A 23,174-nucleotide genomic window follows, 5' to 3' on the forward strand; every position below is an offset into this window, starting at 1 on the left:
CGCAAGAACTAAAATATGGTCTGCAGCTTCACTGTTACTACACTGTTGCAACAAGAGCGACTGGTCTCACAAAACCCTCTTATAGTGCCGAGGCTTATTAAATATGGTTTTCTGTGAGCAAGCAGATGGAGATCACTGGATAGCATATGTTCTGCATCAGAAACTAGAACTGATGTGGTCTATCCAATGCGATTTTCTAAATCAGCACCCCAAATAACCAAACTGAATCCAAAGTTGACCCAAAACTGATTCATAATCCTTTTGGCACTAATGTTGGAGAGAGGTCCATTGTCAAAGTGGTCCCTGGTCAAAAAAAGTTGGGAACTACTGCTCTATCTGTTTTGGACTTCAGTTCCCGGAGGCCCTGGCCAGCTCACCAAATAGGAATCCCGAGAGCTCACGTCTAAAACATCGGGAGGACCAAAGGTTGGAGACCACTGCTCTATACCATCTCTGCACTCTGTTCAACCTCTGTATCCATAGGTTTTGCATCTGCTGATTTAACCATTCACTGCTTGAAAATACCCCCTCTTAAAAAAAATTCCAAAAAGCCAAGTTTTATTTTGCTATTTTATATAAGGGGCATCCTTTTTAACTATATCACTGAATATAATGGGATGAGTATCCAGATTTGGTATTCACAGGGAGCCCTGGAGCCAAACCCCCACATATACCAAGGTCCCAATGTAGCTGGTCTTTTTATATGGTCTTCTTAAATGGAAAAAAAAAGATATAGCTGCCCTGAGCGATGGTAGTAATGGTGGGGGAAAGAGAGCTTTTGAAGGTTCATGAACAGACCCTAATGCAATTATTGAAATCAGCCTGCAGTCCGGCAGTATTTGGATAGTTTGTTCATCTCCCCTTCCAGGAATGGAAAAAGCTGCCCCTTGGGCAGGTATTTTTCAGCCCAGTAACAGGGGCTGAATTGTGGGGAAAGGTGCCTTAATTCAACTTATCATTGTCTAAATCAGGCATGGGCAAACTTTGGCCCTCCAGGTGTTTTAAACTTCAACTCTCGCCATTCCTAACAGCCTATTGGCTGTTAGGAATGGTGGGAGTTGAAGTCTAAAACGCCCAAAGGGCTGCAGTTTGCCCATGTCTGGTCTAATGGGACTTTTCAAAATGCTCTACACTGTGTCAATGGTGCCACTGAGCTCTCTCCTCCTTTCCCCCTCTGTCATTCACCTTTTTCTTCCTTTCTTTCCTTCTCTTTCTTCACATGTACACACTCTCGCTCCTTCCTGCTTTCTCTCTCTCTATCTCTCTCCTTCCTTCCTTCCTTCCTTCCTTCCATTCTTATTTCCCTCCTTCACACTCTCCCTTCCTCCTGCCTTCCTTAACATACACACTCTCATTCTTTCCTTCCCTCAGACTCTTCCCCCCCTTCTTTTTTGCCTTCTTTCCTTCTTCCTATCTCTCTCTCTCTCTCTCCTTCCTTCCTCTAACCCTGCCCTCCTTTTTGCCTTCTTTCCTTCCTCCCACACACTCATTCTTTCCTTCCCTCAGACTCTTTCCCTATTCCCTCTTTTTTGCCTTCTTTCCTTCCACCTATCTTTCTCTCTCTCTCTCTCCTTCCTTCCTTCCTTCCTTCCTTCCTTCCTTCCTTCCTCTAAGCCTGCCCTCCTTTTTGCCTTCTTTCCTTCCTTCCACACTCTCACTCTTTCCTTCCCTCAGACTCTTCCCCCTCCTTCTTTTTTTGCCCTCTTTCCTTCCACCTATCTTTCTCTCTCTCTCTCCTTCCTTCCTTCCTTCCTACCTCTAACCCTAATCCTGCCCTCCTTTTTGCCTTCTTTCCTTCCTCCCACACTCTCATTCTTTCCTTCCCTCAGACTGTTCCCTTCCCTCCTTTTTGCCTTCTTTCCTTCCTCCTATCTTTCTCTCTGTCTCTTCTTCCTTCCTTATTTCCCTCCTTCACACTGAATCTTCTTCCTGCCTTTCTTAACATGCCCTCTCATTCTTTCCTTTCCTCACACTCTTCCCCTCCCTCCTTTTTGCCTTCCTTCCTTCCTTCCTTCCTTCCTCTAACCCTAGCCCTGCCCTCCTTTTTGCCTTCTTTCCTTCCTCTTATCTTTCTCTCTGTCTCTTCTTCCTTCCTTATTTCCCTCCTTCACACTCAATCTTCTTCCTGCCTTCCTTAACATGCACTCTCATTCTTTCCTTCCCTCACACTCTTCCCTCCCTTCCTTCCTTCCTTCCTTCCTTCCTTCCTTCCTTCCTTCCTTCCTTCCTTCCTTCCTTCCTTCCTTCCTTCCTTCCTTCCTTCCTTCCTCCCTCCCTTCCTCCCTCCCTCCCCCTCCTGACCCCCCACCTCGGCCGCCCCCTGCCAACCGCAACCTGCCCCCTCTCCCCCCCTCCCTCCCTCCTTCCCTCCCTTTGTCTCCCCGGCGGCGGGGCCAGCCTCGCAGCTGTTGTCCGGGGCCGCTCCGTCCGCCTGTGATCAGTCAGCTGCGAAATCCGGCCTGAACAACTCGGCATTCAGGGCGCTAATCGGGCCAGCGGACGGTTTCCTCCTCCGGGGCCGTAAATCTCGCTCCTCCCGCCCGCTCGCCCGCCCGCCCTCCAGCCAGTGGCGCCGGCCCTTTGGGCGCTCGCTCCCTTTCCCAGCGGAGCCGGCGGCCGCGGCGCGTGTGCGCGGAATGCTAAGCGTGGGGCGCCCTCTTCGCGGGCAACTTGGGCGGCGAGGCCGGGACAGCCCCGGATCGAGGAAACCCCAGACTTGCCGCTCGTTCGCTCACTCGCCTCCTCCTCCTCCTCCTCCTCCTCCTCCTCCTCCTCCTCCTCCTCCTCCTCCTCCTCCTCCTCCTCCTCCTCCTCCTCCTCCTCCTCCTCCCATCCATGCCCTGATGGCTTTGCCCAGAGGTGCCAGCTTGGCCTCTGCAAGGAGCAGAAAGATGCTTGTCAGAAAAGGATTTTCTCCCTCTCTCTCTTTTTCATACTTTACCCATATAATTATACTCCTATTTATACCCAGAGAAGTCTAGTGTGTAGATCCAGGGAAGTCCTGCTACCCCTCTATTCTGCCTTGATCAGACCACACCTGGAATACTGTGTCCAGTTCTGGGCACCACAATGGAAGGGAGATGTTGACAAGCTGGAATGGGTCTAGAGGGGAGCGACTAAATTAAGAACACGAGGGACCGGAAAACAAGCCCCATGAGGAGCGGCTTAAAGAGCCAGGCATGTTTATCCTGCAGAAGAGAAGGCTGAGATGAGGCATGATGGCTATGTATAAATAGGTGAGGGGAAGTCATAGGGAGGAGGGAGCAGCCCAGGAGACTAGGACGCGGAACAATGACTTCAGACAACAGGAAAGGAATTTCACCAGAACATTAGGAAGAACTTCCTAATTGTGAGAGCTATACAGCAGTGGAACTCTCCGCCCTGGAGTGTGGAGGAGGCTTCTTCTTTGGAGGCTTTTAAACAGAGGCTGGATGGCCATCTGTTGGGGGTGTTTTGAATGTGATTTTCCTGCTTCTTGGCAGGGGATTGGACTGGAGGTCTCTTCCAACTCAATCATTCTATGATTCTATATGAAGTTAATGACCTGGTTGTGTTCTACTCCCCCCCCCCCCCCATTCTCCTTCAATAAATAAATAAATACATTGCTGGGTTGCTATGAGTTTTCCAAGCTGTATGGCGATGTCCCAGAAGCATTCTCTCCTGATGTGAAAGCCTTTGACAAATAAATAGCTGTTTCTTAACCTTGGGGACATCAACACTGCAGAATCAATGCACATGATTCAGTGTTGGAGGAAGACTGGCGGAGAGGAGGGTTTACATTTTTGTGACTGTGGGCAAGTGGCATTCTCTCAGCATCCAAGGGACAAATCCCTCTGAACAAATCTTGTCAAAGGAGCCTCATCATATGTTTATCTTGGGGTCATTATGAATCAGATATGACTTAAAGGCACACAACAACCTTGCAGAGAAGCACTTAACTACAACAACAATGTAATTAAGAGGTTTGCTGTGAGTTTTCCAAGCTGTATGATCATAAGGGCCCCCTGGTGGCACAGTGGGTTAAACCACTGAGCTACTGAACTTGCTGAACAAAAGTTTGGTCGTTCAAATCTGGGGAGTGGGGTGAGCTCCCACTGTTAGCCCCAGCTTCTGCCAACCTAGCAATTTGAAAACATGCAAATGTGGGTACATCAATAGGTATCGCTCAGGCAGGAAGGTCATGGTGCTCCATATACTCACGCCAGCCACATGACCTAGGAGATGTCCAGAAACAACGCCAGCTCTTCGGCTTCGAAAATGAGATGAGCACCACCCTGCTAGAGTAGGAAACAACTAGACTTAATGTCAACGGGAAACCCTTACCTTTACTTTACTATGGTCATGTTCCAGAAACATTCTCTTGTGATTAAGCTTTTAACTTTTGACTTTCCCTGCATCAAAATGGAAGGAGGATGTTAGAACAGTCACTATAATCCTGTTTTCTTACTGTGGCGGTGAAGAAGGTAAATTCGCACCCTCATAGCAGTGTTTTGGGATAGGCCTGGCAGCTGTGAGTTTCATAATTTGGGATCACTAAAGAAACTCAGTGCTTGTTTTTCCCTCCATAATAACCACTGTGGCTCCATTGTGGTTCAAATGTGGCAGTCACATTGAACTTCCAAAGGAAAAAACATGGATCAAAATTCTTTCTGTATTTTGTGTGGTTGCACCTTGAGTGCTTTGTGAGCTGCCCAAAGTCCCTCTGGGAGATCATAGAATCATAGAATCATAGAATCATAGAATCAAAGAGTTGGAAGAGACCTCATGGGCCATCCAGTCCAACCCCCTGCCAAGAAGCAGGAATATTCAAATCACCCCTGACAAATGGCCATCCAGCCTCTGCTTAAAAGCTTCCAAAGAAGGAGCCTCCATCACACTCCGGGGCAGAGAGTTCCACTGCTGAACGGCTCTCACAGTCAGGAAGTTCTTCCTAATGTTCAGATGGAATCTCCTCTCTTGTAGTTTGAAGCCATTGTTCCGTGTCCTAGTCTCCAAGGAAGCAGAAAACAAGCTTGCTCCCTCCTCCCTGTGGCTTCCTCTCACATATTTATACATGGCTATCATATCTCCTCTCAGCCTTCTCTTCTTCAGGCTAAACATGCCCAATTCCCTAAGCCGCTCCTCATAGGGCTTGTTCTCCATACCCTTGATCATTTTAGTCGCCCTCCTCTGGACACATTCCAGCTTGTCAATATCTTTCTTGAATTGTGGTGCCCAGAATTGGACACAATATTCCAGATGTGGTCTAACCAAAGCAGAATAGAGGGGTAGCATTACTTCCTTAGATCTAGACACTATGCTCCTATTGATGCAGGCCAAAATCCCATTGGCTTTTTTTGCCGCCACATCACATTGTTGGCTCATGTTTAACTTGTTGTCCACGAGGACTCCAAGATCTTTTTCACACGTACTGCTCTCGAGCCAGGCGTCCCCCATTCTGTATCTTTGCATTTCATTTTTTCTGCCAAAGTGGAGTATCTTGCATTTGTCACTGTTGAACTTCATTTTGTTAGTTTTGGCCCATCTCTCTAATCTGTCAAGATCGTTTTGAATTCTGCTCCTGTCCTCTGGACTATTGGCTATCCCTCCCAATTTGGTGTCGTCTGCGAACTTGATGATCATGCCTTCTAGCCCTTCATCTAAGTCATTAATAAAGATGTTGAACAGGACCGGGCCCAGGACGGAACCCTGCGGCACTCCGCTCGTCACTTCTTTCCAAGATGAAGAGGAAGCATTGGTGAGCACCCTCTGTGTTCGTCCACTTAACCAATTACAGATCCACCTCACCGTAGTTTTGCCTAGCCCACATTGGACTAGTTTCCTTGCCAGAAGGTCATGGGGCACCTTGTCGAAGGCCTTACTGAAATCCAGGTACGCTACATCCACGGCATTCCCCGCATCTACCCAGCTTGTAGCTCTATCGAAGAAAGAGATCAGATTAGTCTGGCATGACTTGTTTTTGATAAATCCATGTTGACTATTAGCGATGACTGCATTTGTTTCTAAGTGTTTGCAGACCGCTTCCTTAACAATCTTTTCCAGAATCTTGCCCGGTATCGACGTGAGGCTGACCGGACGGTAGTTGTTTGGGTCGTCCTTTTTTCCCTTCTTGAAGATTGGGACCACATTGGCCCTCCTCCAATCTGCTGGAACTTCTCCCGTTCTCCAAGAACTCTCAAAGATGGTTGCCAATGGTTCCGAAATGACTTCCGCTAGTTCCTTCAATACTCTGGGGTGTAGTTGATCTGGCCCTGGGGACTTGAACTCATTAAGAGCGGCCAGGTATTCCTGGACGACTTCTTTCCCAATTTGGGGTTGGATGTCCTCAAATCCCTCATCCACTCCATCTTGCTGAGGTTGAAGACTCTCTTTTTGTGAGAAGACCGAGGCAAAGAAGGCATTAAATAGTTCTGCCTTTTCCCTATCCCCTGTCAGCATTGCCCCATCTTCTCCTCGAAGAGGTCCTATCGCCTCCTTGTTTTTCCTTTTTCTACTGACATAAGAATAGAAGCCCTTTTTATTGTTTTTAATGTCCCTGGCAAGCCTGAGCTCGTTTTTTGCTTTAACCTTGCGGACCTTTTCCCTACAGGTGTTGGCTATTTGTTTGAATTCTTCTTTGGTGATTTCTCCCTTGGTGGCGGGGTACAAATAAAGATGATGATGATTATTATTATTATCATTTCATAATTGCATGTAAATAGGGCTGGTTGAAACAACATAACAATATGTTGTAGTTGTGATCAAACAAGGAGACAAGTGTGCTATGCATTTTTAACTACAGCTGGTACTGTAGATGTGTAGGTTTAATTTTTGCAGATTGAATTATTCACACATTTGATTATCTTTCCTTCAGCATGACTTTGTGATCAATTTCGAACATAGAGTCGTGCTGGAATATCTAGGGATTCTCAAAGAGAACACTTCCTTAGGCATTTGTAGATCGTCCAGCATGATTCCATGGTCAGCTTACAACTGGAGGATCTACAGATTCTTAAAGAAGTGTTCTCTCAGGTAAAAAGATAGTGTTTTATATCTCTGTTTTTTTTAAAACTCTTGCAATGCCTCCTGTATCCTTAATCCCAGCAAATTTAGAGGGCCCTTCTTATATACGGAATCTACTTTCCAGAGGTAAGAGAAAAGTGGGATAAAAATAAATAATAATAATAATAATAATAAACAATATAAATAATAATAAACAACAATAATAAGTAATAAGTAATAAATAATAATAATAATAATAATAATAATAATAATAATAATAAACATTGACAAAATCACGATCTGTCAATTGCAAAAGGCCACTTTACTTGGATCTGCGCGCATCATTCGAAAATAGATCATACAGTTCTAAATGCTTGGGAAGTGTTCGACTTGTGATTTTGTGATACGATATCCAGCATATAGATCTCATTTGCTGTTCCATACTGTGTTTTTGTGTCAGTAAAATAATAATAATAATAATAATAATAATAATGGTGCATATTTGGACTAAATCTTATAGAATCCCTTAGTGAGCATGGCAGTGACCATGGCTGTGCTCACTGTGGCAGCCTGGGAATTGCTTTTAGAAAAGTTAAGTTATAAAACAAAGTATGATAACATGACAGAGCGGCATGCCTGCCAATTCATTGTAAACATTTTAGTGAATTGTGGCAGCGTGCAATGGGACACTGCATGCAATTGTTGAAGGCTTTCATGGCTGGAATCACTGGGTTGTTGTAGGTCTTTTGGGTTGTAGGGCCATGTTCTAGAAGCATTCTTTCCTGATGTTCGCCTGCATGTGTGACAAGCATCCTCAGAGATTGTGAGGATGCTCAGAACAACCTCTGAAGATGCTTGCCACAGATGCAGGCGAAACGTCAGGAGAGATGCTTGTAGAACATGGCCATACACCCCAAAAGACCTACAACCCACTGCATGCAGTGTTCCATGTGCTCTCATTGTTCAATGGGATTGCGCCTCAGGAATTTTTCTTATCAGGACAGTTGTGTGACTGCCATTCTGCTGGTTCAACTGGTGCCATGATCCTGATAGCATAGCTACATTTCTGCTCCCTTCTGAGAACACCAACATTGCCACCATGGTACAGGTGAACTTAATGCAATTGTTAGTCAGTTTACAACAATGTAACATCCCAACAGGATGACAATCATTACTAATAATACTGCTGATTACTCTACACTTGTTCTGTACTTATTACACTGGTTCACAAACTATTTGTGAACCAGTGAAATAAGTACAAAATAAGCATAAAAATCAGTACAAAATAAGCATAGTAATTAGCAGTATGTACCCAGAAAATCATCTGGCTACTGTGTATTGTGCATTGGTTGACTATGAAGACAGTCCCATGTAAAGCATATTGCAGCAGTCTAAATGGACAATAATTAAACTGGGGTGGACAAAGTGTAGCTCATAGGACACATGTAGCCCACCTGAGGTTCTTCAGAAACCTGCTACCTCTACCTCCCAGACCATGAAAGTTTAAACATTGTTTTTTCAGACCAATTTTGGGGACATTATTGACCAAAAACAGGCCTAGAGCTTCCCAAGCTGCCTGCCAATATGATGGTTTGCTTATCCCAGCTCTAGAACCTCCCCAAAATTGGCTGAAAATGAGAGAGAATGGTGGTCAGAAGTGATATCCATCCCTGGATTAAAGCATGAACTACTGGAAGACCAGTTGAAACTGGGCAAAGGCTCTCTTGGCCTTTTACAAATTGGCTATAGTAACCAAGCAGTGCATGGATGAATATGTTAAATTAAATATATCAAAGGACGGAAGCCTTTTTCACAGTAAATTGTTGCCCAGTCTTTGATTGGCTTGTCTAAATCAGGCATGTACATGTGCTTCTCTAATGGAAAATAAACAGTTTTGTATTGCCCAGGTTTCTGAGTAGAGTTCCAGATCTCAGTGCTTGATACCTCTTTTCCAGTCGTCCGGGGAGGAATTCCCCCTTGAAAAATTATGTATATGTGCCCCCTGTGACATTACAAGGCGATGTCCCTAGGTAATAGGTTTGATGCTGAAATCTCAGCACCCAGGGTGGTTCAGACCTGGCAACTCAATCTGGCAAAGTTGTGCATGGAGGTTCACTACTGCCTATACTTGGTTGTTGACAATAGATAGATAGATAGATAGATAGATAGATAGATAACAGCATCACTTTGCATGGCACTTTTCAAGCCTGCCCTCGTGATTACAATCTAACCAAGACATGAAACAAAACAAAAAGGGAATGACAGTGTGGAGAGTTTAGGTCCATCAGATACTGCCTCTACTCTCCATCTGAGGCAAAGGCAGTGGCAGTTGGAATGGAAAGAGGACCTTTCCTCTGCTTCTGGGTCTCATCATGATGGAGCCCTACCCACCCTCCTTCTTCTCTCCTTCTGGGGCCAGAACAGTGGCAGTAGGGATGGATGGATGGAGGGAATTTCATCTTCTGGACCTATACTTGTGTCTGCCTGTTCTCTCCCTCTGGGGTCAGGGCAAGAGCAGCTGAGATGGAAGGGGGGCCTCTATTCTGCTTGTGGGCATAGGCATTGACAAATGTCTAGTTCATCCTGATAATGTGAAACATATTAAGGAATTAAGGAATGCATTAAATTAAAGAATGCATGGGGAATGCATGGGGAATTTATGAATGGATCCATGTGACCACCCCTCCTGCACAGCCCTTCAGTCGAAATCTTGCTTCACATGGCTAACTTAAGAAAGAGGAAGAAGGAATCATGCAAAGCTGGTTATTTATTTTCCCTACTGGATATTTCTTTAATTAAACCTCCCCCTGCCCTCATTAGGTCATCTCCTATTTTTCTCCAAAGAACCCTTGTTTTGTATGGTGATGGAGCATGTTCATGTTTATGCTCGGATTATGCTGCAGTGATCACTTCCTTCCTTTCGCAAATTGTCTTTAGAAATCTTTTCAGTGCCTACATAAAAGAATATCCACATAGAATGCCTTTTGCCACAACACTTGCTCCTCTCTGTGGAAAATAAAACATCCTGTAGTCTGAGTGCCCCCCCCCCCCACTTCCCTGTTTTGGCCTTCTTACAATCCAAATGCATCATCTTGTCTCTTCAGCCTCCTGGATCAATTAAAGGTGCTCCTATTGAGGAGCCATGGCTAAGACAAACCTTTCTTTATTCAATCTTTTTCTTTTACGCATCTGTTATCACAAAAAGTTGTGTAAGCTGTCAGGGGTGTCACTGTTTGTTTTTCTTTTTTTAATGGCATCCTGTTAGGATCAGCAAGTATTTTATTTAGTGGCAGCCAGAAAATTGTTTTTGTTTATAATGTGGACACAGTTACATTTCATTTACTTGATGGATTTCATAGGTTCTCAACAATAATGGGGTGTCCTTTCATGAATGTGACACTCATTCAGGTGTGCCCTTTCACCCAAAATCAATACAAAGTGCTTCCTGCTTTCTCAGGTTAGTCAATAGCCTGATCAGCCAGAGTAAAGCTCTCTATCTATTTTCAACTCTCAGAGACTGGCACTGTGATGTTGTTGCTACAACTGTGTAAATGAACTTTCAATTTCCATCCTTTTAAAAAATTACTTTCCATGCCAAGGGTGAGGAGCCCCTGGTTGCGCAATGGGTTAAGCACTTGTGCTGGCAGGACCACTGACCAAAAGGTTAGTGGTTTGAATCCGGAGAGAGTGGGTTGTGCTCCCTCTGTCAGCTTCAGCTTCCCATGCGGGGACATGAGAGAAGCCTCCCACAAGGATGGTAAAACATTAAACATCTGGGCGTCCCCTGGGCAACGTCCTTGTAGACAACGAATTCTCTCACATCAGAAGCGACTTGGGGTTTCTCAAGTCACTCCTGACAGGAAACAAAATGCCAAGGGTCATCGTAAAAACAATTTGGAGCAGGAATGAGTAATGTGTGGCCCTGTCAGATTTTAGGTAGCTGGGATGGGTGATTGTATGATGGATCATTTTTTGGGCATATTGCAGAGGTTTTAAATCTAGGGAGTTCTGTGTGTGTGAAAAATCACCATCCCTCAATTTTTTTCTGGGAGTTTTAGGGGCACAAAAAAGGACTGCATGTTGTCTGCAGGCTGCAGTTTTCCAACCCCAGTTGCACTACACTTCCCACAACCCCTCACCATTTGTAAGGAGGCTACAGCTAATAATAATAATAATAATAATAATAATAATAATAATCTTTATTTATACCCTGCCACCATCTCCCCAAGGGAATCAGAGCGGCTTACATGAGGCCAAACCCAACAACATATCAAAAACAACAACAATAGGAGCTTTTATCCAGCAATATCATCTACCCCAATTTGAAAAAGTGGCTATTTTTGGAATAAACGTTCCCCAGCCAGCACAGCCACAAGTAACACTTCCTAGCTTTGCATTTAAGTAGGGGGACTAAGATTGGTGAGCTGGCTCCTTGGACAATATTAACTGCTCCTGACTTCAATCTTCCCCTATCTTAAAGTTCAACTCTACATTTGGTGACTGTAAAAGGAGATGGTGTGGGTCATTTTGGGAGTTGTTTTTACATCAGCCAGTGCACTGCTTTCTAAGGTGGCTGGGAGAGGTGGGAAAAAGTGTCCCCTCTGCTCCAACCCAGCCTCATTAGTGAGGTTATGGCTTGGCACACAGCTGTGGCAGGTTGGTGTGGGTGTCAACAATTGGTGAGGGGACTGTCATCCCATGTCCCCAGGCCACCTAAGTCCACGGAGTGCAGGCTGTCTGTCTGTGGGTAATTCTATTTAAGGAAGTGCCCAGCTGCTTTGACATTCCCTAACTTGGGGGACAATTCGAATCCTGCCTCAGGATTTGGGTTTCTCCCTTGGCTAAGCTGGATCAGCCCTGTGTGGCATTTAGCTGATCAGAGACCGCAAGAATTTAAGTGGTCCTCCTACACTAAAAACTGTTGGTTTGGGATATCATTAGTATTAATTACATTAATACTTAAAAGTCACTTTATAAGCTGTGCTTCAAGGTTGGGCCTGATTAACTCTCCTCTTCCCTCTGCATGCTTTTCATCTTGCAATGTCTTTTCATCTCCAGCAAGGCAAGTTGCAAATATAAAGTATGACCTTTTAGCCATGGATTCATATCTATGTTTTCACTTATCAATGCTCCAAGAAATATCACCCCCATAAATGTTTGTGAGCCTCTTTAGGATTTTTTGGTGTAATTCTATGGTATGCTTCAAGCCAAAGTGTACTCAAAAATGGGATTCACTATTATCAATGGTTTCAGGAATCCACGGAGGTTCTTGGACTATATCCCCTGCAGTTTATTTACTGCACCACACATTAATTATTAGGTGGCTAGCCATCTAGTGACAATACCCTCTGTATTTAGCTAGGTTATTCCTCAGATGTATATGAGACACAATTTTAACTCTGAAAGAGTACTCAAATCCTTCCCTGCTTGCTGGAGCCTGATAAAGCATAACCCCTAGGAATTCAGGAGTTGCTATCTACTGCCATGGGGACACAGAGTAGGATTTTGTGGATGAATAAATATATAGATTTAAAATGCCTGATTCCTCCCTCCCTCTCACTAGGGGCCTCTCACCTACATGTTGTATGTCAGGGAGGTGACAACAGGGTGGTATGTTTGACTGCTTATTATTTTGAATGGACCCCTTTTGCCTCTGTGGGTCAAAATCCAAGTAGTTGATTCTTTGGGGTTCCCCCATGATGAAAACAGATGTTGAGAATGAAGCTATGACACATCTACAATTGACAAGTCAAGATTGCCTAGGATCACCCTCATAGCAGTGAAGCCCCACACAGCTTTTCTTCTGGTTACGTTAACTCAGGGGATAACCTGAATCCTGAGCCAGGATTCAGGTTGTCCCCAAAGTTAAGAGTGTCAAGACACTGGAGCCGGTTCCAAACTGGAATTGGCTACACCTACCTTGAGAGCCACCATGTGATCCCTGAGCTCTCCTCCTAGTGTCATGGCTGGTAACAGCCACAACACCTTCTGCTGGGAGGTCTGGTTGCCATCAGCTAAACTGCAGCCTTGCTAAGGTGGCTGGGCAGGAGACTATGGGGTGGTAGTGATGTTTTCTCCCCTCTTAACTGCCTTAGTGAGAGAGAGATCATGTCAGCAACTGCACATCAAGATTCAGGTCTACGTGGGTGTCATGGCTGTTTCCAGCTGGGACATGAGGGAGAACACTTTGGATGGCTTCCCAGTGGTGCTGAACTGTGTGCAGAATTGTGTCCTCTATTAGGCTGCCAATCAGTCTTGATCCAGCGGCTGGGACACCAGATAGATCAGTGGTTCTCAACCTGTGGGTCCCCAGATGTTTTGGCCTCCAACTCCTAGAAATCCTAAGAGCTGGTAAACTGGTTGTTGTAGGCCAAAACACCTAGGGATCCACAGGTTGAGAACCACTGGGATAGAGCTTGCTTCAGCTGTCTGTGTAGAGTCCCCCCCTGGTTAATTAAGATCTGGTTCTACTGAATTTTGACATATAGCCACAAGCTATGTAAGCATATTTTGATTCATAGGAATGCTGGCCAGTTTACACAAAATCCTTCCAGTATATAACCACAATTTGGCGAATTTCCCTGTTAGGTCTTTTGACCACACAGCCATTGTGCCTTTGCCAGCCCCCTCCCTTCCCCATCACAGCATGTACAACCCCTCCTGAGTTTAAATAGTGTGAAATTTCTTTTGAACTTTACTGTTTATTGCCTTCTTGTTTCGTTCCTTGTGCTTTTTCCTGAAACAACTTGTGCTGCGTATAGATTCCTCTTTCTCAGTCTTTTGCTTGGCTTATGTGTTACCAGCCTCCTTGATTTGAGCATTGCTATCCCTTGGCTTTTGTACCTCCCAGGATGTTTTTTCAGCCATCAGTTTTTTTCCCTGTAGGAGATTTTCGGCCCAGCCACACTGACAATTCCCGTCCCCCCCCCCCCCCAAACCCTCAGAGAAATCGGACTTACAAGCTGCAGTGTTCCTTGAGGAAATGGACATTCCTTTCCACCACATCATCTCACATTGAATTGGCATCACAGGCTTCAGTGATATGATTCAATATAGATTTGAATAATATAGGGGAAAATGAACTCTTTTCAATTGGAGGAAAAAGCTACCCTTGCATGGTCTCTACTTTAAATCCTATCAATGCTGGATTGTTCTCTCAGCACTTTTGTGATCATTTTCATTGCTGCATACTAAATAACAGCCATGTGGTCTATGCCCTTCTAGGCACAATGTAACATTGAGAAAACTTGGAGCATGCCTATATCACAAGGTCTTCAAGCAGTTATTTACTTGGTCAACATTTCAGATTTTGCCCTTTAAAGATAAAAATCCTTGATTTGGCTTTTAACAGGACTCTCCTAAAAGGTGGTATTGTTTCCATTTAAGTGTACAGGGAATTGTGGGACCTTAAGTAAATATGCTGAAATGAGATGCCTTTACTTTTCCAGCCTGATCAATGCAGGAAACATGTGATCCTAAAAGATAAGTATTGGTCATCTGCTGTTTGTTTTTTTTAAACTACTCTTGTAATAAAGAACCTTATTGCATTTCTGCTGGTCTCTTTCGTGCTTTCCCTGAATATGTGACTCAAAAGTAAGTCAATTCTTTTGTGTTTTTCCTGAATAAGTGACTCAAAAAGTAAGCCAATTCTATTGTTTCCTTCTTTTAAAAATTATCTTAAGGTAGTATTTTCATCAGTCTTTTCCTGCTATTGATTGCCAGTCAAATTCGGGCAATTTGAACATTATTTTAATTATTTCTTATTATATTTGATTACAAGATCTATTGTTACTCTATTCTATGCACACTCAAGGGATGTAGGGCAGCATATAAATATTTAGTTTAAATAATTTAATAACTGGCAAATTATGGATCTATAGTTTATTTGATGAATGTAGTAAGTCAGGGCTGCCTAAATTCTCTAAATGCACCAGAACAAGTCAGATCTTGGATGCTAAGCAGCATCAGCTCTGGTTAGTATTTTGATGGGAGATTGCTAATGAATACCAGGTGCTGTAGTCTCTATTTCAAAGGAAGGAAAAGTGAGGAAAGAACTTCTGAGAGCCCTTTCACACAGCCTTATACCCCAGAATACCAAGGCAGAAAATCCCACAATATCTGATTTGAACTGAGTTATCTGAGGCCCCTTCCACACAGTTGTATAAAATCCCACCTTATCTGGTTTGAACTGGTTTATATGGCAGTGTGGACTCAGATAACCCAGTTCAAAGCAGATATTGTGGATTATCTGGTTCGATATTCTAGGATATCGGGCTGTGTGGAAGGGCCCTAGGTATGCTTTGCCTAAGAAAACCCTACAAAATTCATGGGGTCTCCATAAGTAGACAGCCAAGTTGAAGGTACATATACATAGACATTATGCGATAGTTTATAAACTCTTTAGATCAGCAACAACCCACATACCCATTGCAAATTGATAGTAACCTAAAATGTATTGATTATATTTGAGACAATAATTCATTCAAGAATCCACCTCTTTTCAAAGAGGCTATTGTTTGATGCAGGATTATAATTTGAAAAAAATATATGAATGAATTCCTATGCATAGTGCATGCATCTTATTTGTAGTGCAAAAAACACTTTAGAACAATACAATAATTAAAATGAAGAACAATTTTAACAAATATAAACTTATTAGTATTTCATTGGGAAGTGTGGGCCTGCTTTTGGCTGATGAAATAGAATTGTTGTTGTTGTTGTGTGCTTTCAAGTCATTTCAGACTTAGGTTGACCCTGAACGAGGGCTGGGTAAATGACCTTGGGGGTAACTGTACTGTGAGTGGCTGGTTGTCTATGTATGTGTATAGGTTTGCATTATATATAGTCGGTGTATTACCTTTTTAAAATTAAAAATTAAATTTTTAAAAAATGAAAAAATGGCATGTAGTAGAAACATTGCCTTGTAAGATTTATATAGATATCAGCGTTAAGGTTTTTATTATATTTATTTACAGAATTATTAGTAAAAGGTAAAGGTTTTCCCCTGACATTAAGTCCAGTCGTGTGCAACTCTGGGAGTTAGTGTTCATCTCCAATTCTAAGCTGAAAAGCCGGCATTGTCCATAGACACCTCCAAAATCATGTGGCTAGCATGACTGCATGGAGCGCCATTACCTTCTCATCGGAGCAGTACCTATTGATCTACTCACATTTGTGTGTTTCCAAACTGCTAGGTTGGCAAAAGCTGGGGCTAACAGCGGGAGCTCACGCTGCTCCCTGGATTTGAACCTGCGACCTTTCGGTCAACAAGTTCAGCAGTTCAGTGGTTTAACCCACTGCTCCACTGGGGCTCCAACTGCATTGTTATGAATGTCTTATTTTAACTTATTTTCTATATTTTATATAGAATGCAATCAAGTCTTAAAAAGCCTTATTGTTTGGTTTGGTATTGTGATATGGCCTAATGGCTAATCAATAAAAATATTTTTAGTTACTTTGAACTTGATTATCTGAGTCCGCACTGCTATATAATCCGACAAAGCAGATAATGTGGATTTTATACAGATGTGTGGAAGGGGCCTTAGTCAGCAAAGCCATTTTATTTGACCTCAGTGACTTGAAGGTACACAACATACAAAATCACATATTTTATCATAATTATCTCCTTCAAACATTTAAGAATGCACATTTAAATATGAAATTCAGGGATAGCTAGGGAATAGCAACTCTCCTGGCAGCAACCACTGAACTTTGATCTTGGTGTGGAGGGAAGGAGTCTATTTATCCAGAGGAAGGAAATGAAGTAACAAAACCTTTCTCCCCCAGCATGTTGCTTTCAAAGAAGTGAGGCATCCCTTGAGCATCTTCAGTGCCAAGTATCTGCCAAGTTAGAGACTCAATGGGTGATGCTGCCTTTGCATAAAATTCTTTTGCTTGCCATAAAAGGAATCCATTTGATTTTATTGAAAATGTGATAGATGACTGTCCCTCAACATTACAGATTTGTAGTGTCATTTTATTCTTTTAACATTATTATTATTATTATTATTATTATTATTATTATTATTATTTTGTGTCAAAAGCATTCCATAGAATGCTGTAAAGCCATACTTTTGGGTTGGAAAGATTAGCTGTTTACAAGAAACGTTGCCCAGCGGACGCCAGGCTGTATTTACTTAGTATTTGAGGAGGGTCTTTCTGTGTCCCCTTCAACATTTATTAATCTTCACCCACTATTAGTCATACTAAACTTAGTTCTCCTATTCCACTTTGCTGCAAATAGAAAGCATCTAACACAGAGAAGCAAGCACCAGCCTTCCAAGAACTTCTTTTTTTGAATATTTTTGTTACGCTGAGTACTGCAAAAACAGTTTCCCGAAGAGAAAGCAAGCATTTCCATTCCCACCACCCACCCATCTCTTTCCTAGTCATGGGATTGACCCTCGTGGGGCTCTTCCACTCAGCCATATAACTCAGAATATCAAGGCAAATAATCCACAATATCTGCTTTGAAATGGGTTATCTGAGTCCACACTGCCATATAATCCAGTTCAATGTGGATTTTATACAGCTGTGTGGAAGGGGGTCATGGGCACTTTTGCATGTGGCTGTGTATTAAGCGAGGAGCAATGCACTGCAGGAGACTTTCTTTGCTCTGATTTTGCCTTTCCTTCTTCTCCCCCCCCCCCCTTTTTAATATGTCTAGGAAAGGAAAAGAGAAGAGCGTGAAAGAGAAAGCTTTTCCTGCCTTGTTTCCTGCAAAGACTGTTCTTAAGAGCCCGTTGGACAGCGAGGGGGCTCTTGAAGTGATAGCTCACTGGCCAAAGAAAGGCTCCAATTGTCTTGAGGGGCCTGGAAAGTGCTGCGTGTCCTTCTGAAAAGGCCCAGGGAGAAGGTGCCCAGTTTCGCTAAGCAGCTGCTGTTGGAGATGTTTGGCGATTACATCAGCATTGGAAGAGGGAGCTGAAAAAAGAAGTCTAACTTCAGAGAGAGGGAGTGTGTGTGTTTATGGAGCTTTGCCTCCCCCCTTTCCTTCTTCCCCTTCCAAAGATCTTCTGACAATACTGCCATTGTCAATATGAGAGTTGTTAATTCTTTATGAATAGTACATGGGGCCTCTTGCCTAAATAGTACATTACATGTCCCAAATCTGTCAGCTGGACTCTTCTCTCACATGCTAGTGAGATCACTTTGATTGGAATGTTACAGGAATGGTTCAGTTTGCCACCCGGACTTGAATACATTATATAATTAGAATTAGATCTCCCAAAATAGTGGTAGAGCAGGAGAAGCAATATTTCTGCACCCTTCTCCATCACTTCATTGTTTTAGTTTAAATATGGGATCAGACCCTTTGATGATTTTGTTGGTTGTAATTATATTAACACGATTCATTTTGTGGTCCTGTTTCAGTGCTTATTTAGATTACAAACTGGCTCGTAGGTTTCCTGAAAAGAGGAAGGAATCTTGAAAGAGCTTGCATGCATTTTGAATGAACAAATGCTGCTTTATTGGACTGTTTCCTAGAACAGGAGAATTTTCTTTTTATTTCTCAAAGGGGCTAGTTAATGGTTCCTTTTTTGGTAGAATCAACCATGTTTGGGGCCATTTTTAAAGCTATTGAGCATTTAATAAGCAGCTGATTGCCAAGTAGTTAAATAGTGTCCTACAGAAAATAATGTACAAAGTTTTTGCTAGAGCAAACCTGTATTGCTTTGGAGCCTAAATGTTTTGGGTTGTCTGAATGTAATCTGATGAAGAAACTAGGTAGTCAATCAGACACTTTAACTCTCCTGTTGCACTCCAGAGCAGGATCACCTCTGACTTTAAACACCACACAACTGAGTTAAAATAGCAAGCAGTTTATTGAAGGCAAAGCAATAAAAAGTAATCCTCAGTAAAAGGTAAATCCAATTGATTAGGAAGAAAAAGAAGCAATTAGTCCATAGAAAAATAGTCCAAAAAAGTCCATGAAACCAGATGCCTGATCTCAAAGGCAACTGACAGCAAAGGCACTTAGAACAGGAATCAAACAAAGGTCCAGGAACTTGGCGTAAAGAACTTAATGTGGATCCAACATTGCTTCGTCTGAAGCTAGATTCTGTACTTGGCACTTATATCACTGTCCTATTTCCCAAACAACTAAGAATGGATTTTTTTCTTAACTTTGGTTTAATTTCTTTGACAAGTTTTCTGCAGTTGCAACCACTGAATTGCAAAGACTGGCATCCCTTTGAAATAGTAATTTTCAACAACCTAAAACATGCACAGAAAATATTGTTTCTCGTGAGCAACAATAACCTGATATGAATCTTGAGCTGGAGACATGATTCTTGAAAACTACTGTAATTAAAAGGTCAACAATGGTTCTGGATGAAGGCTTTGCTTGCTGTGTCAGTTCTTTGTATTCGGGAAACCATGAGCTGAGTAAATGGTATTATACATGCAAAGCCATCTTAGATAGGTCCATCTAGTGTGTGACTGTTAAGCATTGTGGCTCTCTAAAGCCACAGTTAAAGTGGATGAGAAGAAGGAAGAAATGGGTCTAAAGCTTTGAAACATTTTCAAGAGTTTAATGAAAGTTCAGTGTACTCCCCAGAGTGCTCTCCGTGGGAAAGAGGGATCTGCCTAGGAAAGGAATCTGTCCCCAATCCTTCCAATCTAGAGGAAGCTGTTCTGAGGACCTCTGTCCTCACTTAGTGAGGTGGGACCCCTCCATGGCCCTCGAGAAGCTTCCGTTCAACCCCCCTCTTGCCTTCCCTCCTTAGACCTATATTGGTTCCATCCCTGTTCTGAATTTAGCTCCTGAAGCTCTTTTCAAACCTCAGCTCTTTCTCCATATAGCAACCAAAGCTTACAGATGCAACACAATGACAATGGAAAGGCTCAAGCAAAGCCATGTGTATATTTTTAAAAGAAAGCACAGGAGAGTGCCTAGAATGGCACTGTTGTGGGATCCAGCCAGGTAGAAGGATTTGAGAAGGAATACAAGGATGAAATAAGAGATGGAGGAGGGAAAGAAGGGGTAGAAGGAAGAAAATAAGTTATTAAAGAAAGAAGGGAGGGAAGGGGAAAGGGGGAGAAGAAAAGGGAAAAAGGGTAGGGAAAGGAGGAAGAAGAAAAGAAAGGGGGAAAGGGGGAAAGAAATGAGATTTCTTTCTCCAGGAGTTGAAGCCAGTGGCCCACTTCCTTCCACTGCCAGGCCAGACATTGCCCTAAATGAATAAATTTAGTGTTTAGACATTGGTTCCATCTCCAAGATATCTAATTATGTATGTATGAGCAAATATAGGCATTCTAAAATCCAAAAAATCTGAAGTCCTAAACACTTGGCTCCATATATAGGTCCATATATATAGATCTATATATGGAGCCAATATAGGTCTAAGGAGGGAAGGCAAAAGGGTGGTTGAACAGAGGCTTCTCGGGGGCTATGGAGGGGTCCCACCTCACTGAGTGAGGACAGAGTTCCTCAGAACAGTTTCCACTAGACTGGAAGCTGTTTCAGATAAGCATTTCAGATAAGGGGTACTCAACCTGTATTATGTTACCACAAGATCATTTCACTCAGCTGCAGTTATATCATTTCATATGATTAGAGAATGGTGGCAATGAAGCCCAGGTCACTCATAAGTAGCCTTGCATGCAGATCTTGCTTCAAATCCTTTGCTCTATATCCGGTACAGGAAATGTTCAATATGATTTATAGCTGTTGTTTCTGACCTTCATTTTCTGTAAGAGAAGCATATGAATCCCTATTAAAGATACCATTCAAATAAGAAAATGAACAACAGAGCTCCATGAAAATTTCCTAATCTTAGACTGTGGTGTTACATAACAGGTTAGTGAGGCATGCAGGCTTCTTCCTGAGCCATGGCAGCAAATTTCCCACATGGGCAAAACAAATGACCATTTGATATCCCGTAAACTTGGAATGCAGTTTGTGTGACAAATGGCCTTCGGATTTAGTTATCTGTTGAATTGGCAGACACATTCCTCTTTGATCCATCCCATCCTGTCTCCAGTTTTCATCCTTACTAATGATTTTGGCAACATCATTTAGCACGCTTCAGGAAATATAGTAAATAATAAACAGTGATCTTTTAGTAGAGACTGTAGCTATATTCAGTATTGAATGTAGATTTGCATTTTGATATCCACTCCAAGAACTCTGTGTTTGAAGCATACATTTATGAGAGAAATGACTTATTTTGAATGTTGGTGCCTCTTGTGGTTGTATAGCATGATGAAAATTGGCCTCTGGACCTGGATAGGAGTTAATGACTACTAACTGCAGACCAATTCCGAAACATATATTCTGTTACTGTGCTTTAGATAAACAAATCCACAACTTTATTTACATTGTCATGACTGTGGCATCCTCCTAAACAATGACTGTCAAGCCATGGAACCAAGTGTTTAATGGGCCTTCCATAAACAGAATTGGCGATGCAACAGGTGGCTCAATTACTTTAGGTATGCCCATTATGGCAACTAACAACAAACAGCAAAGAGAAGGCAAAGATGCTGGAGGGGGGAAGAGCTGTAATTATGTTGACTCACAGAAGGAATCTGAACAGCTGGGGGCAAAGGACCTTGTCCGCCAAACTGCTCCGTCACAAATGAGAGCTTAAGGAGAAAACGCTGTAACTGACAAGAGCTGCTATCTCACATGGAAAATGCTGCTCATGCATATGTCATCTGAAAGACATTGAAAGATAAGCAAGGAGATGCTAGGATCACATCATAGTGCTTCTTCTTTTTATCTAAGATCTTTATACCATAAAAATACGGTTTTCCTTATGAGCTATAAATAATGGGATATGAGAGATACAACTATATTGGATGGTAATTTAGGGACAGAACCAACAAATAACACAAAACATAATATCTAGTTTTTCAGTGTGATAGAATTATAGTTCAAAGAGACCTCATGGACCATCTAGTCCAAGCTTTGGCCATGGAGGAATACACAACTAAAGCATTTCTGAAAGATGCCCATCTAACCTCTGTTTAAAGATAGAGCCCTTGGCAACCTCCTCCCGCTTCCAAAAGCTCAAGGAAGTTTCCATTATTATTATTATTATTATTATTATTATTATTGCTATTATTATTTTACTGACACAAAAGCACAGTATGTCACAGCAAACGAGATCTATATGCTGGATTTCATATCACAAAATCACAAGTCGAACACTTCCCAAGCGTCTAGGACTGTGTGATTTATTATTATTATTATTATTATTATTATTATTATTATTATTTCCAGCATTTCTATCCTGTTCTTCTCAACCCCCGGAGGGGGACACAGGACAGCTTACATCTTGACAACAATTTGATACCATAACATAAAAACAAATACAACAATATAACAACAAATTAAAACAATAGATAAAATATTAATTAAAACAATTTAAAAGCATTATTGTCAGCCATATAACCATTCCAGTTGAATTCCACATCCAAAGTGCTGTTATGCCTGCGGTCCAAAAGCCTGGTCCCAGAACCATGATTTCAGTTTTTTCCTAAAGGACAGGAAAACGACTTTGGCGGCAGGTATTTTGGAGTACATAAGTTGGGGCTGAAATATTTATTATCGTATCAGAAGCAAACTGAGGATAAGGTTGCAACGTATTTCTTTTAAAAAACACACAAAGTTTAAAAAACTTGGCATTATACTAAATGTCCTCTGACCAGAGGCCACTTGGAGTGCCTCTGGTGTTGCTGTAAGAAGGTCTTCCATTGTGCATGAGGCAGGGCTCAGACTACATTGTAATAGGTGGTCTGTGGCTTGCTCTTCTCCACACTCGCATGTCATAGTCTCCACTTTATAGCCTCATTTCTTAATGTTGGCTCTGCATCTCGTGGCGCCTTCCAAGTCGCCTAGTCTTCTGTGGGCCTGGGGGGAGTCTCTCATTTGGTATCAGCCATGGCTTGAGGTTCCAGGTTTTAGCCTGCCATTTTTAGACTCTTACTTGCTGAGGTGTTCCTGTGAGTATTTCTGTAGATCTTAGAAAACTATTTCTTGATTTAAGGCATTGGCATGCTGGCTGATATCCGAACAGGGGATGGGCCAGAGATGTCACTGCCTTGGTTCTTTCATTACAGGCTGCTAGTTCCCAACGGATGTCGGGTGGCGCAATACTGGCTAAAGCAATGTTTCTTAACCTGGGGGTCAGAATCCTTGGGGAGGTCGCGAGGGGGTGTCAGAGGGGTGACCAAAGGCCATCAAT

At 42.6% G+C, this 23,174-nt stretch overlaps 1 protein-coding gene across 1 annotated transcript; it reads left to right on the forward strand.

Moving 5' to 3' along the window:
- Positions 1-14,511: 14,511 nt before the first annotated feature.
- On the forward strand, positions 14,512-19,311 carry SMIM38 (small integral membrane protein 38). Its single transcript, XM_060754911.2, has 2 exons — positions 14,512-14,574; positions 17,648-19,311. The coding sequence occupies exon 2, from the start codon at positions 18,281-18,283 to the stop codon at positions 18,410-18,412; it is 132 nt and encodes a 43-aa protein (XP_060610894.1). The 5' UTR covers positions 14,512-14,574; positions 17,648-18,280; the 3' UTR covers positions 18,413-19,311.
- Positions 19,312-23,174: the final 3,863 nt, after the last annotated feature.

This window comes from Anolis sagrei, chromosome 1, assembly GCF_037176765.1.
Source record: "Anolis sagrei isolate rAnoSag1 chromosome 1, rAnoSag1.mat, whole genome shotgun sequence".
NCBI lineage: Eukaryota > Metazoa > Chordata > Lepidosauria > Squamata > Dactyloidae > Anolis > Anolis sagrei.